This window comes from Jaculus jaculus, chromosome 4 (assembly GCF_020740685.1).
Source record: "Jaculus jaculus isolate mJacJac1 chromosome 4, mJacJac1.mat.Y.cur, whole genome shotgun sequence".
Lineage (NCBI taxonomy): Eukaryota > Metazoa > Chordata > Mammalia > Rodentia > Dipodidae > Jaculus > Jaculus jaculus.
In genome coordinates this window covers 162,653,142-162,670,659 of record NC_059105.1, presented here as the reverse complement: position 1 = coordinate 162,670,659, position 17,518 = coordinate 162,653,142, and the positions used below count along the sequence as shown (strand labels likewise).

The 17,518-nt window shown below is 49.3% G+C and overlaps 1 protein-coding gene across 1 annotated transcript in view; it reads left to right on the top strand.

Annotated features, from left to right (window-relative positions):
* The first annotated feature begins 310 nt into the window (after positions 1 to 310).
* Positions 311 to 17,518, top strand: part of Arhgap31 (Rho GTPase activating protein 31) — a 157,329-nt gene continuing 140,121 nt past the window's right edge. Inside the window, exon 1 of the mRNA XM_045147052.1 lies at positions 311 to 693. Within this exon, the coding sequence (XP_045002987.1) occupies positions 594 to 693 (100 nt within the window). The 5' untranslated portion in view covers positions 311 to 593. The remainder of the gene's footprint in view (positions 694 to 17,518) is intronic.

Here is a 17,518-nt window from a genome sequence, read left to right as displayed (position 1 = left end):
CGTCTGAAGGCCGGCGGAGGAGCGCGGGCCCCGGGGCGCAGGACGCACGGCCGCCTCCCGCCCCACACCCGTCCCCGGTCCCCGGGGCTGCCCGTCGCCCTCCCCGCCCGCCAGCGTCCCCCATCCCGTGCCCGGCCACCCGGCGGGGCGGGGGAGGAGGAAAAGCCAAGCGGACAGCGCGGTCTGGCACGAGGGGACTCCTCCCCGCGGGAGTGGCCCGGGACGCGGACACTCCGGGGGGCTGGAACGAGCCGGCCCCGCGCGCGGCCTCTCCGGCACCGTCCGCGGCCCCTGGAGGCGCGCGCGCGCGATCGCGCGTGGGATTGGAGAAGCCGCGCTCAGCACCCGGTCCCCGGGAGAAGAGGGAGGTCCCCAGCTCCTCCTCGACGTCGTCCTCGCCCTACTCCTCCTCCGTGCGCCCATGCAGACCCCCCGGTGCCGCGCTGCTCCGCTGAGCTAACCCACCTACCCCACCCACCCATCCATCCACCCATCCATCCATCCATCCAAACCCCCGCCCGAGACCGCGCGCGCTGCCAAAGCCCAGGGGCCCAGGAGACAAGAGGGGGGCAAGCCTCTTCGGGGACTAACTCATGAAGAACAAGGGTGCCAAGCAGAAGCTTAAACGAAAGGGGGCCGCCAGTGCGTTCGGATGTGACCTGACGGAGTATCTGGAGAGCTCGGGACAGGATGGTAAAGTGCCTCCGACCTTTTTCCCCTTCTCTTCTTATTTCATTTACTTATTTTTGTGTTTGCGAGTGACGGACTGAGTCTCTGGGCTGGGTGTGTATGTGTATTTGGGGGGGGGGGTCGCGCGGCTGGTGTTGGATTCAGTTCACAAGTTAATGTATTCCAGGCTCGTGTGTGCTCACGTACGGTTCTGTCCTTTCCCAAGAGCGTACCCGGTTCTGAAGGTGCACAACGCTGCCGCCCTACTCCCCCCAACGTCCCCCCCCCGCCCCCCAGGACATGCAGAAGCGGTGTCAGTCCTCGGGTTAGTCCCACACAAGCTATTTTAATGGGCTGTGCTTGCTGCAAGTTCAGCTGACCCTTCCTGAGGGACCCAAAGAGGTCCTGATCCTAAACCTTAGATGTTGCAAGGGAAGGATGACGGGTAGACTGTGGATTGGTCACCGTGCGCCACTGTGAGCGTCTTCTTAGCTGGCCCTGCGGTACCGAGTCACCAGCTCGCATCCTAGGAGGTTGGGGGGGGGGGAGAGGAGGAGGGGAGATGCTGGCTGGGGAGGAGTGCTTGCACAAACATTTTCTGAATTTCTGAGCCAATGCCAAATATATAGTACCTCTCCCCCGCCCCCACCACCACACACTCTGTCCCCAAGCATCGCGGCCGCCACCACCCTTTGACCTCCTCTTAGCGTTTGGATTTGGGGTATCAGGCCAGAAGTGTGTCCTAGGAAGTTCAGAGAACCAGGATTTTAAAACAGTTTAGGGAACATGGGAGAAAAGGAGAGAGTGTGTGTGTCTGTTTTCAGGGTCAGCTTGGAAAAAGAAGAAAAAAAAAAAAAAAGGTCCTAGCAGCGTGGAGACAATTTAAACATTTGTTGGGTGAGGAAGAAAAGGAAGAAAACAATCTGGAATACGGTAACGTTATTTGAGGGGAGACGTTTGTAATCCTAGGAAAGTTGGAGAAATTGAGCATTAAATGGCTCCTTTAGGACACTGACGGGCCCTGCCCTTAACCCATGACCAGGGGGAAGAAAAAAAAAAAAACTTGGGAAGCTTTAGAGACAGAGAAAAGAGCTCACTACATGGGCCCCGTGTTTATACATACATACATGCAACAAAGGGGAAATTTAAGGGCTGTGTAACCGTGCAGAATAATTCCGCCTCCAGGAAAATTCTCTCTCAAGAAAAAAAAAAAAAAAACTGATTTGGTTTGTCCATATCAAGTCCATCTTAAAAACAGTGCAGAGCTTTTGTTTCGCTTCCTCTTTCTGAAGACTCGGCCCGCTGGTGATTCGCAGTGGTGTGATATTCCTGTGGTCTTCTAGAGTTCAGTCTGCTGTGTCATTAGGACAAATGCCTTAGTATTTTAGTCTTCAGGGAACCACAGGTTTCAAAACTGTCTCTCTGGAATTGAAGTAGAACTGGGAGCCAAGGCATTCAGTTCTCACCAGCACTCTCCAGAGATTGACTTGAGTGTTTTGTTGTTGTTTTTTTTTTTTTTTTTAAAGATCACTTGGCTTGAACTTTTTTTTTTCTTTTTTGAATGTGGCAAAACCCCAAATGTATATTTTAACCACTGGGACCTGCAGTTTAGGATGAAAAATGTTTTGCTCCACTTGTTTTTGTAGAGGAGAGGGGGTCCTCAGGTTAACCTGCAGGGTCACTTGCGCATGCTCCTGGGATGCCACCTTCCACCATGTAGGAGTTATTCTGGGGCTCTCTCTTCAAAGTCTCCAGAGTTCCGGAAGAGAGTTTTCCAGCCCCACCCCGCTCTTTAAGAGTTCTGGGCCTTAGGATGAACCTGAGCCATGCCAGAGTGCCCCAGACGACTGCTCTCTCTGCTTCAAGTTCAAGGCTCCGCGTGCTGCATTTAAGGAGAAAGGAAGGGAGCGACTGCTTAGAGGAAAAGGGCAAAGCCAGGACCATGGCTTCTTCCGCAGAGGAGGAGAGGGAGCTCCGGGTGGGTAAACTGACTTACCTGGAGTCACATAGACAGTCACAACGGGCGAGGAGGGCTCTAACCTGTTAGGCCCTTTGGCTCGTTCTGGTTCCCATATATAAAGCAACATTTTCTTTTGATAACTTTTTTTTTTTTTTTTGGTCCCTAAATTGAAAGCAGACAATCCTGCCACAGGATCAGCAAACTTTCAAGACTGAATATACCTGAATAGAGTTCAGCTTTGAAATGAAATGCCACGGACCCACTTAATGATCCCCACACTATTAGTGTGCTACGTGGAAATTCAACGTGCGTAGTGAGCAGTTTATTATCAGTGAGCGTAACCAGACTTTCCCTCCTCAACCCTATAGCAAAACTCAATTGTTTGCCTCTTACCTTTTTAAAATTTTTTGTTATTATTTGTTTGAGAAATCAGAGACAGAGAGAAAGAGGAAGAAAGAGGCAGCTAGAGAGAGAATGGGCACACCAGGGCTTTGAGCCACTGCAAATGAACTCCAGAGGCACCTACCACCTTGTGAATTTGGCTTACATGTGTACTGGGGAATCAAACCTGTGTCCGTTAACTTTTCGGGCAAGTGCCTTAACTGCTAAGCCATCTCTTCAGCCCTGTCTCTTGTTTTTGTTAGTATACAATTGAGCAACAAAATCAACACTAACAGTTTTCTCCAAAACAACGTAGATTCTTTTCTTATACTATTATTTTTATTTTATTTTATTTTTTTGCGGCAGGGTCTCACACTAGCCCAGGCTGACCTGGAATTCACTATGTAGTCTCAGGGTGGCCTTGAACTCACAGTGATCCTCCTACCTCTTGCCTCCCAAGTGTCTTAATATTATTTTTTATTAAGTAGAAACTTTGTATGGATATATCATATGTTGCTATCACCATTCCCTCCTCCCTGCCCCCATTCCACTGAGGACCCTCCTCTTTGGGGTTGCTGGTATTCATTATGAAACTGTGAGTTGTGGGAGCAGCAGTCAGTCATTGTGGGGGGGGGGCAATGCCTCTGGATATTCCCTTCCACCCTGTGGCTCCTACATTCTTTGGCTTCCTCAATGTAGCTTCTTCATGGACTGTCCAGAGGCATGTGTGAGTTAATAGACAAGAAGGACTCTGAGGCTGGAGAGATGGCTTAGCGGTTAACGCATTGGCCTGCAAAGCCAAAGGATCCTGGTTTGATTCTCCAGGACCCACATAAGCCAGATGTACGAGGGGGCGCATGCATCTGGAGTTTGTTTGCAGTGGCTGGAGGCCCTGGCACTCTCTCTCTCTCTCTCTCCCTCTCCCTCTCTCTCTCTCTCAAATAAATTAAATATATTAAATACGCAAATAAATAAAAAGGAGTAGACTCTACTCCCAGGGAGGAAAGGCTGGGCAGGAAACTGTCCCCTTGCCCATGACCTTGGAAGAACATCCCAGAATGTCGTAGGTGACCGTCATAGTGGTAACCATGAGCCACCATCCCTGGAGGATTTTTCGAGACTGATAATGTGGTCACTGAACTCTGAACTTTTGGAGGTGAAGGGCAGGGCACTGCCCTGGTAGAGATGAGAAAACAACAGATTCAAACGCAGTACCACAAGGGCAGAAGGGAAGAAAAGAGATGTATGCCAATATAGAGAGAGAGCCCTGTGCTGTGAAGGGAAGCCAAGCCCTGAGGTACAGCTCAGAGCTGGTGAGTGAGCTATGTGTGGGCCATCTGAATGTGGGGCAGCTGCACCCCTGAGTGGGAACTCCAGGCAGGCAAAGGCTGAGCGCCAAGGATGACTGTCAGTTGCTTGTATAATTCACTGCTGCCTTCCGATGGACAAATCCGATGGGGCAGAGTATATGGATGGGCGACATATTTTGTTCAGTTTAGAGTGGATGTTGGGCTGGAGAGATGGCTTAGCGGTTAAGCGCTTGCTTGTGAAGCCTGAGGACCCTGGTTTGAGGCTCAATTCCCCAGGACCCACGTTAGCCAGATGCACGAGGGGGCGCACGCGTCTGTAGTTCGTTTGCAGTGGCTGGAGGCCCTGGCGCGCCCATTCTCTCTCTCTCTCTCTCTCTCTCTGCCTCTTTCTCTGTCTGTCGCTCTCAAATAAATAAATTAAAAAACAAAACAAAACAAAATTAGGGTGGATGTTGTTCAGGGCCCGTTGTCACTCTTAATCTTTGGAAAGCTGATGAAAAACAGAAACGCCTTCTCTTAGAAACACACACAGGCAGCATTCTACGCACGGGTTCTATAGGCAGCGCAATACACAAAGGTAAATCCTCTCTTCTTCCTCCAGCAGCCCTGTGGCTCGGAGCCCTGGACTCCCTCACGCGAGGTCAGTGCTGCGCCTCTTCGCGACATCTCCAGGCCAGTTTTCCTCTGTGGCCATTTTTTTCTCTGGCCTGGTTATGAACACCCCAGCAGGTCCGTACCATGGCTTCTTGGAGCCTTTTTCAGTTCCCTTCCAGCCACAGGGATGGCTGCCCCAAACCACGGACCTCCCCTGGGAACCACCCCAGCTTCTCTCCCTGTCCAGGGTAGACAAGCAAGTTCATCCCTTCCTCACTGCTCATGCTTGGGGGAGGGAGGGTATATGTTTCTTCTTCTCTTCCTCTTCTTTTTTAAAGTATTTTATTTAAGAGAGAGATAGAAAGTGAGAGAGAATGAACCCACCAGGGCCTCCAGCCACTGCAAACGAACTCCAGACACATGTGCCGCCTGGTGCATTTGGCTAACATGGGTACTAGGGAATCGAACCTGGGTCCTTAGGCTTTGCAGGCAAACACCTTGACTGCTAAGCCATCTCTCCAGGCCTATCTTCTTCTTCTTCTTTTTTTTTTTTAATTTGAAGTAGGGTCTTGCTGTAGCCCAAGCTGGCCTGGAATTCACTATGTAGTCTCAGGGTGGCCTCGAACTCAAAGTGATCCTCCTCCCTTTGCCTCCCAAGTGCTGGGATTAAAGGCGTGTGCCACCATGCTCAGCTCCTATCTCTTCTCTCTCTCTCTCTTTTAATTGCTAAATGTGAAGGCTTTTCCTTGTAGCTGTGTGAGAAAAGCCACATCCTGTTGTCACCTGTGATGGGAGGCTGTTGGTGAAGCTTAGGCAGGCTACAATGTGCCCACAGACATGGCCTGTCTCTCTTCCAAGTGCTCTGCTCTCCCAACAGACTTTGGATTTTCTGAGGCTGGGAGCAAGGGAACAAGTAAGTGAGTGAGAAGGAAAAACTGACTTGGTCCTCTGGGTTGGCACCGTTATAAAAGCCAACGTGTTTCTCACCCTTCTGAGCTGTCTTTGTCCATTTTGCCCTCTTCTTAGTAAAAAGCGACGTTAATCTGGCCTTAGAGGCCATGATGGTAAAATATTGCAGTCACTGGAGAGGGTTTTTTGTTGTTGTTGTTTTTTGTTTTTTAAATGTTGAAGCCAGGCTGGAGGGATGGCTTAGTAGTGAAGGTGCTTGGCTACAAAGTCAAAGGACCCAGGTTCGATTCCCCAGGGCCCACGTAAGCCAGATGCACAGGGAGGCTTCTGGAGCTCATTTGCAGTGGCTGTAGGCCCTGGCGTGCCCATTCTCTCTCTTTCTCCCTCTCTCTCTCTCTCCCTCTTTCTCTCTCTCTCTCTGCCTCTTTCTCTCTGTCAAATAACTAAATAAATAAAATATGAAATATTAAAAAAGAAAGCACCATATACCACATGTATCTAGAGATCATATTCTCTCTCTCTCTCAGCTAAGTAAATAAAATTAAATATTTAATATAAAAAAGTTAAAGCCACTTAAAAGTGTGATGGTGCACACCTATAATCTCAGCATTTAGGAGGCGGAGGCAGGAGGATTGCACAATTGAGGCCAACCTGACAAACAAAAGTCACAAACACACTGATTCCAAGGTCTCATTCCAGACTGACTACATCGGAATCTCTCCCAGATGGTGGTGATGTCTGGTCAGGATGGAGGTCTACTGCGCACAATGCCCGCAGTGCTTTGCAATCCCGTCTTCTACACACAGAGTGGCCGTGGTACGCATGACCTCTCAGCGGCTCAGGCTAGCTACACAAGCCTGCATAACAGGAGGCTTACAGACCATGCTTCCTTAAGTGGCCTTTCCAAATATTCCCTCTCAATGTTTGATAGGAAATATGAACCTTTTTTATTCCTAAAGATTTTTCTCTCAGACAGGCGTGGTGACACACGCCTTTAATTCCAGCACTGGAGAGAGAGAGAGAGAGAAGGGGAGAGAGAGAGAGAGAGAGAGAAGGAGAGAGAGAGAGAGAGAGAGAGAGAGAGAGAAGGAGAGAGAGAGAGAGAGAGAGAAGGAGAGAGAGAGAGAGAGAGAGAGAGAAGGAGAGAGAGAGAGAAGGAGAGAGAGAGAGAAGGAGAGAGAGAGAGAAGGAGAGAGAGAGAGAGAGAGAGAGAGGATCCTTGTGAGTTGGAGGCCAGCCTGAGACTACATAGTGAATTCCAGGTCAGCCTGGGCTACAGCAAGGCCTTATCTTGAAGAAAAGAAAAGAAAATGGGGGGAGTTTTCTCTCATCCCTGTCAGGCTGAAAATATGTTTCCATGTATTTATACGTAACATCTTTAATTTCAGGGAAGGTTCATAACAAATATAACTCACCAATGCAGATTTAGTACTAAATTTGATGAGAGTAAGCCCTGGTGTTTCTTTAAGTGTTTTATTTATTTATTTAAGAGAGGGAGGAACAGATAGAGAGACAGAGGCAGTGGATGTACCAGGGCCTCCAGCCACTACAAATGAACTCCAGATTCACGTGTCACCTTGTGCATCTGTTTTATGTGGGTCCTGGGGGAATCAAACCTGGGTCCTTAGGCTTCGCAGGCAAGCGCCTTAACTGCTAAGCCATCCAGCCCCCTGGTGTTTTCGGAGTTTGGCTTTATGTGTGTGCTGGGCAGTAGAACTTGGGCCAATGGACTTTGGGAGCAAGCACCGTTAAGTACTGCGCCGTCTTCTCGGCCCCAGCTCCAGAGTTTAAAAGGATGAGGAGAAACCAGTGGGAAGTGTCGATGGAGCTACGCTTTGTTTCTGAAGCTATGTGATTTCCTCACTGTGTTTATTCAGCCCATTTGTTCACTCATTCATTCAGTAAATAGAAATATTCAGGCAGTGTAGTAGATGCAGAGGGAAGGGGAAAAAAAAAAGAGCCCCAGGTTTCAGGAAGGGACAGGCTCAGGGGTGCAAACACACCTTCAGAAGTCCACCGTCAAGACTGGGAAGACAGACCAGATACTTGAACAACATAAACAGGAGCAAGGACTTAAGCCAAGAAGGGAAATGTTTTTTCTGTTCAAGACAAGATTTAGCCTTGGGCTGGAGAGATGGCTTAGCGGTTAAGGCGCTTGTCTGCAAAACCTAAGGACCCAGGTTCGACTCCCCCAGGACCCATATAAGCCAGATGCACATGGTGGTGCACATGTCTGGAGTTTGTTTGCAGTGGCTGGAAGCCCTGGTGGGCCCATTCTCTCTCTCTGTCTCTACCTACCTATCTATCTATCATCTATCTATTTCTCAATAAATTAAATTAAATTAAATATTTTTCAAAAAGATTTTTTGGCTGGAGACATGGCTTAGCAGTTAAGTGCTTGCCTGTGAAGCCTAAGGACCTCGGTTCAAGGCTCGATTCTCCAGGACCCACGTTAGCCAGATGCACAAGGGGGCGCACGCGTCTGGAGTTTGTTTGCAGAGGCTGGAAGCCCTGGCGTGCCCATTCTCTTTATATCTCTCTCTCTATCTGCTTCTTTCTCTCTCTCTCTGTCACTCTCAGATAAATAAATAAAAATGAAAAAAAAAAAAAAAGATTTTGCCTTGAGTGGAGAGCAAGGGCAAGGGTTTCTCTCTGGTTAGCTCCTCCCCAGCGCTTTGACCCATCATCACCACCATACCTTCCCTGGCTAATTTCTCATCCTCTGGGCCTCAGCTTAGGAAAGTTCTGGAAACATTTCCTGATCCAAGTCAGGTGACTCTGCTGCGGGAGCCCATTAAGATGGCTGGAACCTCACTGCCTGAAACAGAATCGCAAGTTTGCTCGATCCGGGCTGATGGTCCCCGCAGCAACTTGCGTGCCCACTCTGGGTCTTGGTTCCTCTCTTGTAAAATGGGGACCCCAGGATTAATGTGTAAGTACATAAGTTAACGTAGGACAAGCACTTCCCAGAGGACATACACACCTCAGTCACAACTGTCCTGACAGCCTGGACTCACACTGACTGCCACAGCCATGGTGACAGAACAAGGTTCGAGATAACGAGGGGAATGGATGATGTGGCTGAGGGGTCGTCAGTAGCCCAGAGGACCGCTTGCCACAGTGATGAAGAGGCCACTTCACACAGATTTCCCAGTTTGGGGGAAGCAAGGTGTCAATGTTAAACTAAAGCGCCTTCAAGTGGCCTAGAGCCTGGGGTGAGGGCGCAGCTGTAATCCCAGCACTTGGGGGGGGGGGTCTGTGGCATGAGGATCTCAAGTTGAAGGCTAACCTGGACTAGACAGAAAATTAGAAAGAAAGAAAGAAAGAGAGAGAGAGAGAGAGAGAGAGAGAGAGAGAGAGAGAGAGAAAGAGAAAGAAAGAAAGAAAGAAAGAAAGAAAGAAGGAAGGAAGAAGGAAAGAAAGAAAGAAGGAAGGAAGGAAGGAAAGAAGTCAGAGAGAGAGGGAGGGAGGGAGAGAGGGAAGAAGAAAAAGAGAAAGAAAGAAAGAGGGAGGGAGGAAGGAGGGAAGGAAGGAAGGAAGGAAGGAAGGAAGGAAGGAAGGAAGGAAGAAAGAAAGAAAGAAAGAAAAGAGAAAAAAGAAAAAGCCTGAGGGTCAGTCGGCCGGCTAGGCCTCAGGGAACTGAAAGAGAAGTCAGGTGCTGGGACAGGAGGCAGTTAGAGGCTGGGCTGTAACCGCAGGGTCTTGAGTGTAAGGGACCCCTCACCCCGGACTCCCCGAGTGAAACCGGCAGACTCGGGAGAGAAGGGGGCGGCATTTGGGAGCAGCGGTGTGTCCGGCCACCGCTGAGCCGCCAGGACTGCTCTAGCCAGGTCTGGGTACAACAAACCACCCCCTCTGAGAATGGAAACAACCACTTCCACCTATGGCCTGCATGCCTTCCTCTGCCCGCTTTTCAGAGCTCTGCCAAGGGCTCCTTGACCACAGAAGCAGCCTCGCCCTGTCTCCTCTCTGCCCACCCCCTCTGGCTAGATGACTTCCAGCTTCAGAAGCCTGCCCCCCACCCCCACCCCACAGCCTACCTGCAGCCCAGAGAGCCACTTGCTGGCCAGGGCAGGGCTGGTGGGGGGATCTTAGACGAGAAGGGCAGGAAACCTCCTTCACAGGTCCCATAAACGATGCCCTAAGGGGTGCACAAGCTCTCCAAGACCATTGGAGCTCATTTTTGTTTTGTTTTGGTTTGTTTTTCTAGGTAGGGTCTCACTCTAGCTCAGGCTGACCTGGAATTCACTATGTAGTCTCAGGGTGGCCTCGAACTCACTGCGATCCTCCTACCTCTGCCTCCCGAGTGCTGGGAAGAAAGGCGTGCGCCACCACGCTCGGCCTTGATTTTTTTTTTTTTTTTAAACTATTTAGAGAGAGGAAGCATGAGGGTCAGATCTAGAGAGAATGGGCGTGCCAGGGCCTCCAGCCATTGCAAACAGATTCCAAACACACACGCCCCCTGTGTGCATCTGGCTTACGTGGGTACCAGGGAATCGAACCTGGGTCCTTAGGTTTCGCAGGCAAAACACCTTAACTGCTAAGGCGTTCTCCAGCCCCAGAGTTGCAATTTTGATGCAATTTTGGTATTCCCGTTTGATGCATCTGTGGGCTAGCCTGGGAAGCTTGTCTGTTGGGAAGGGAAACTCTTTGAATTCCAGAGTTTGTTCCGAGCGCTGATGGTTTGCGGGACTGATTGCCTCCCTGCAAAAAGGGAATTCCTTGCTCTGTGTGGTTCTGCAGCAGGAGGTGGAGGAAAGGGTGGAGCTCTGAGTTCCAAAACTGCGCCTGGAGATGGGGACCGTTACCTAGCACCCACTTTAGCTAGATGCTGTAGCCAAAATAGGGCCAGAACCTTTGGTCAGGGCTTCCCATTGCTCCTTCCCTCCAGGAAAGGCTGCTCACGCCAAGCTGCCTGCTTGTGGGCCCAGGGGCGTGGGGAAGGGGTGTCTCAGGACTCTTACTTCCTTTGCAAAGAGTGAGAGAAAGAATGAGAATGGGCACACCAGGGCCTGATGCTACTTTGTGCATCTGTCTTTATGTGGGTACTGGGGAATCAAGCACCTTTAACCACTGAGCCATCTCCCCAATCCTTCTCTTGTATTTTGATGCCATTAAAAAAACTATTTATTTATTTGTTTTATTTTTGAGAGAGAGGCAGATAGAGAGAGAATGGGTGCACCAGAGCCTCCAGCCATTGCAAACGAACTCCAGACACATGTGCCACCTGGTGCATCTGGCTTACATGGGTCCTGGGGAATCGAACTGGGGACCTTAGACTTTGTAGGCAAGCATCTTAACTGCTAAGCCATCTCTCCAGACCCCCCATTTTTTTTAAGGTAGAGTCTCTCTCTAGCCCAAGCTGACCTGGAATTCACTATGTAGTCTCAGGGTGGCCTCAAATTCACAGCCATCCTCCTACCTCTGCCTCCTGAGTGCTGGGATTAAAGGCGTGCGCCACCACACCCAGCAGTTGATGCCATCATTTTGTTGTTGTTGTTGTTTTGAGGTAGGGTTTCATTCTGGCCCAGGCTGACCTGGAATTAACTATGTAGTCTCAGGGTGGCCTCGAACTCATGGCGATCCTCCTACCTCTGCTTCCCGAGTGATGGGATTAAGGGCGTGCGCCACCATGGCCGGCTCTGCTGCCATCATTTTTTTCCCTCTTATTATGCAAGACTTGTACAGGTAGTGTCAGCCACTGTGAGGTCATGCATATCAAGGCCACTTTATGTCTGGATGACAGTATTATAAGCACTCTTCCCCTTTCCTTTGGCTCTTACCCTCTTCTCTTCACCTCTCCTGGAGGGGTCCCTGAGCTTTGGAGGGTTGCAACTTTGCCCCCCCCCCAAAAAAATCATTAAACTTCTTTCTTTTTCTTTGCTTTCCCCCAGCCAAGACCAGCAATAGTCATAACAACTGATACTGCTATAGTATTTTGTCCTACACCCATGCACCCACGAATGCACGCATCTAAATCTATTGGTTTTCAAGTCAGCCAGCCTCTTCTTCCAAGGTCCCTCCGTGCCCACCCAGCCACAACCCTCCTGCCCGCTGGAAACATGCATGGCCTTGGAGTCTGAGGCAGCCAGTGGCTTCTCCGCCTCGCCTGCTGCCCCATGCTGTTGCAGGCTCTGTGGGAAGAAGTAGATACCGGACCATTCCTTCATTCATTCATTAATTACTTCATTAATTCCAGCGCTGGAAACTTCTAGGGAGCTCAAATGTTGGCTTACCAGGAATCCAAGAAGGTTTTTATGGTCACACGGGGGTCTCATAGCTATTCCCCCCGAAAGACACCCGGGCCCTGGGTTCACACAGAACTCCCCCCAGAAACCCTACATTTTCCTAGCTCCTCACCAGCCACTCCTTGGTGGGGACCACACGCTTTGGCAGGGCCCCGGAACCAACTAAGTTTCTGGGATCGAGTCTTGAGCACTCTTCATTCATGTCCCAAGCTTGGCTGATGCATACCAGGCTCTGATACCATGCCCTTGACCTGTTTGTTGCTGGCCCAGAATATCTTTGAAAGACCCCCCCCCCTCCCCAGCAATCCCCAAAGGAAAAGGATTAAATATTACCCTTCCCCCACAAAATATATACTGGTTCTCACTGTTACAGATGCTAGAACATGGTTGGACATCTGAGCTGAGATTCTGGAATACAAATAAATCTAGAGCTGAAATGACCTTGATTGTTAATGTCTCTTTAGGGTTTTAGTTTTGTTTGGCTGTCATTGTTTGATCTTCAGCATTTAAGACTGAACTCAGAGCCTTGCATGTATTAGGCAAGCACTGTACTAATGGCCTATGTCCCTAGCCCAGTCTGTGTTTTCCATTAGAAATTATCTTGTATAGGACTTTTCAGCTCAATGCAACCGATATTTAACAGGACCATATACTGTAGTTTCTCTTCAGATTATATAAATCTTTCACCTGTTTTTTTTTTTTTTAATTAATTTTTATTTGAGAGTGAGAGGAAAAAAAGAGGTAGGGACAGAAAGAGAGAAAGGGGCACACCAGGGTCTCTGGGCACTGCAAATGAACACCAGACACATGTGCCAGCATGTGCCTCTGGCTGATGTGGTACTGGGGAATTGAACCTTGGTCCTTAGGCTTTGCAGGCAAGCATATTGACCACTAAGCCATCTCTCCAGATCAAATTGTTCATCTTTTTTAAACAATACATTTTATTTATTTATTTGAGAGAGAGGAAGAGGCAGAGAGAAATAGAGAGAGAGAGAGAATGGGCATACCAGGGCCTCCAGCCACTACAAACGAACTCCAGACACTTGTGCCCCCTTGTGCCTCTGGCTTATGTGAGTCCTGGAGAATCGAACCGGGATCCTTTGGCTTTGCAGGCAAATGCCTTAACCTCTAAGCCATCTCTCCAGCACCGCCCCCCCAAATTGTTCACCTGTTAATGGGATCATAATACACTAGACTCTGTTGGGTTTGTAAAGATGTTCTCAAGTTGTTCTTGGCCTAGAGGGGTGAGGAAGCGTGAGAGCCCTAAAGAGTACCAGGAATAATGTAAGAGCTTCTGAGGATGCATGAGCAGGTGAGGCTAACGTGTGACGCAGCGGAATGGCAGAGCCTCGAACAAAGGGATTGTTGGTAGCAGGGAAAGTTGATTAAGTGGTAAAGTCATCTGATCATGAAGCATAGGCGGATGAATGGGGACAGGGGTGGACGCCTTCTCGAGGCGGGAAACCAGATGGCTTCTCTGGACACTTGGGACTCTGGTCATGTCCCCCTACAGCCTTGGGGAGAAGACGCTTAGGTAGCTGAGCCTGGTTTTCTGAGAGCAGTCTGGGAGAGAGGACAATGTGGACGATGATGACATGACTGATGCCTCTCTTCAAAGCAAGGGAGTGAACTTAACCCCAGGGCAGAACAGAGTGGCTGAAAATGACAGGAATTTGTCACTGGTCTGTGGCCGTTTCTTACCCACACACTGAAGAACAAGACACTCAGTTGAAAGACAAAACTTTAAAATACGATGCTCCCGACGCAACGCGTGATGACGCATTCCTGTAATCCCCGCAGCCAAAAGGCTGAAGCAGGAGGATCGTGAGTTTGAGGCCAGCCGGGCTACATAGCAAGACCTTGTGTCAGTAAAAGAAAGGGAAGGGGGCTGGAGGGATGGCTTAGCGGTTAAGGCTTTTGCCTGCAAAGCCAAAGGACCCAGGTTCGATTCCCCAGGACGCACGTTAACCAGCTGCACAAGGGGGCGCACGTGTCTGGAGTTCGTTTGCAGTGGCTGGAGGCCCTGGTGCCGCCCATTCTTTCTCTCTCTCTCTCTCCCCCTCTTTCTCTGTCAATTAAATAAATAAAAATATTTTTAAAAAAAGAAAGAAAGGGAAGGAAGGAAGGGAAAGAAAAGAGATGCTCCCCACCCTGTTTGTTTCCTAGGTGTGGGCCTGTGGCAGGAATGTCCAGTCTCAACCTCTTCCCGCTATGTGTATGGAAAGTTCTGTTCTGGCTCTTTTAGCAAGGAGACCCAGCTCGGGCAGGCTAAGTAACTTGCCTAGTATCACCCAGGCAGGAAGGGGGAAAAGCAGCACTCAAGCCCTGGGTCGGACCGATGCTCAGTTCTCCTTCCGTGGCTTGGGCTGCACTTGACCCAAATAGCTGTGGCTCTGCTGGGATGCCATCTGATACGCAGAGCTCCGCGCCATGCTTTGCCAAGCTCAGTCCTGTAGGCTCTGAAATAATTAATAAAACTTCTGGCAACAGAGTTCCCATCCCTCATTTTTTTTTTCCAAAAAGTACATAAACAGTGTAGGCTCCAAATGGCAGTATGGGAAATAGAGAGCAAGCCCGGGTTACCACCAGTAGCCCCCTTCCCACTACTTTTTTTTTTTCCCCATCTGTTTCCTGCGTGCTGGGCACTACTGGGAAACAATGACGTCAGCCCTTCCATACAAATCGACACCTCCCTGCTGGCCCCTCCCCTAACAATGCATGTTTTTGGTTCCTCTTTCTGGCTTTTGTCTTGCTGTTCTGTTGGGTGGGGGGAGCCTAGAGCTTTTGGCATCGATTGTTCGCTTTCTTAATACGTTTTCGCTAGTTTAGCTTCATTGTGGTCTTAAAAAGTACACATACTTCTCTGGAGCCATATTTGGAAAACCCTTTGTTGTTTGGCTAATGGCTAGAGCATGGGCCTGGTGTTGATGAAAAGGAGCCATTTTGCTTTCTGGCAAAAAAAAAATAAAAATAAAAATAAAAAATAAAAGCTAAATACAAGTGTCTAAACCAGGCTCAGAGCTGAGAACAGAGCCCTGTTTGGGGACCTTGTTGGGGGTGGGGGGGCTAGAAAGTATGAAAAACCTGAGCACAGAGCCTGCAGTTTCAGATCAGGAAAATCTACCCCTGGGGTCATGTGCATGTATCCTGTGGTCTCTCATCTGATGCTGGACTTCTAAGGTGGGGGGGGGGCATAGATTCAATGACTCTCTCATTTGAGCCAGAGTCTGGCTGTTAGTGGAGCCTGCCATTTCTTTTTGTTGTTTTATTTGTTTTTTCGAGGTAGGGTCTCATTCTGGTCCAGGCTGACCCAGAATTCACGATGTAGTCTCAGGGTGGCCTTGAACTCATGGCTATCCTCCTACCTCTGCCTCTGGAGTGCTGGGATTAAAGGCGTGCACCACCGCGCCCAGGCTTGAGCTTTCCCAGTTTTGCATGCACGCCAGGATTTTCAGGTCTCTGCTTCTCTATGGGACTGGACACGCCCAGCTGTTGATGTGGGTCCTAGGGATTAAACTCCAGGGGTCTCTCAGGCTTCCTCAAGCCCTGGGGTTCGCACAGGACGTGGTTTTAACTGCTAAGCCGTCTCTCCAACCCTGAGCCTCACTTTTTAAGCCCTGTTGAAACTGTACTTCTTTTAAAAAATATACCTTATTTTTATATATTTATTTGTTTGAGAAAGAGAGAATGGATGCATTAGGTCCTTTAGCCACTGCAAATGAACTCCAAATGTGTGTGCCACCTTGTGCATCTGGCTTACGTGGGTGCTGGGCAATCAAACTGGGGTCATTAGGCTTTGCACGTGAGTGCCTTAACTGCTGAGCCATCTCTCCCGCCCCATGTTTCTTCTTGATATAAGCACTTATGGTTCCCCAACCCCTCACTTAGCTACATCTCATTTGTTTTGGAGTGTTGTAATTTTGTTTCCATTTACCTCAAATTATTTTCTAGATTGTCTTATATATTTTTTTAATTTTATTTATTTATTTATTTGAGAGCGACAGACAGAGAGAAAGACAGATAGAGGGAGAGAGAGAGAATGGGCGCGCCAGGGCTTCCAGCCTCTGCAAACGAACTCCAGACGCGTGCGCCCCCTTGTGCACCTGGCTAACGTGGGACCTGGGGAACCGAGCCTCGAACCAGGGTCCTTCGGCTTCACAAGCAAGCAGTTAACCGCTAAGCCATCTCTCCAGCCCTGTCTTATATTTTTGATATTGACTACTAAAAAGTATGTTTACACACATATTTGTGTAATTTTCTTTTTGTTTTTGGTTTTTCAAGGTAGGGTTTCACTGTAGCCCAGGGTGACCTGGAATTCACTATGTAGTCCCAGGGTAGCCTTGAACTCACAATGATCCTCCTACCTCTGCCTCCCGAGTGCTGGGATTAAAGGCGTGCGCCACCACGCCCGGCTCCACTTTCTTGAGGCAAGTCTCTCTTGTTTTGCCACTGTTGCTTGGCAGTCTAGCTGGCCCTCAAGGGTCTCCATGTTAAAGACCTGGGGATCAGATTGGACCTACCTCTTAAAACACTATCTCCACCTCAAGACGTGTAAGCCCATCACAGCCACAAAGGCTCTTTGCGGAGGATAGCAGCTGCCTTCTCCCTGCTGGGACAAAACCTCTGACCAGAAGCAGCTTAGGGAAGGAAAGGGTTTATTTGCAGCTCACAGTTTCGAGGGTGAGTTCAACATAGAGGGGAAAACATGGCAGGAGCAGACGGCTGGGCATCACATCTTCACCACAGCTGGGAGGAAGAAGAGAGCCAGCGCTTAGCACCGGCAAGCGGGTCCAGGCTATAAAATCCCAAGAGAGCCCCCAGCGACACACTTCCTCCAGCATGACTCGACCTCCCAAAGGCTCCATCGGCTGGGGATTAAGAGTGAAGCTTTGTGACAAACACATGAGGCTAAGGGAGATATTTTACATTCAAACCACTATAAAAGGCGACTTGGTCACAAGTTCTAGGAATTATGTCATGGACATCTCTGAAGAGCATTACATTCCGTTATCACCTCCCAAACAGCACTCCATGAACTGCGTATCGGGTGATCTCAGAGGTCTTCCACAACCCCAACACTCGGTGACTCGTATCATTTTAATGCAAGTTGGTATGCTGTTATAAATACTCGTTGACCTTCATTTTAAACTCCTGGAAACAAAATGGACAAACAGAAGCCCTGCTAGGCCTGGGTCCACGGAGAACATGTTACTCTATGGGAAGAGTTTGTATGCTGTCCATGCCACTGCCTGGGAGGATTGTGTGGTCAGCCTTGTTGGTGGCTGAGGGAGTGGCGGATGTGCTGGGATCATGCTGCCTGGTTACTGAGAAATGGCCACCTATCAGGCATTGCATAAATATTAACTCGTGTGTCTCTGACAACGGCCCTGGGAGTCAAGTATTCTCAGCGTTATTTTTTCACTGACCATACGTGTGCATATTTATGG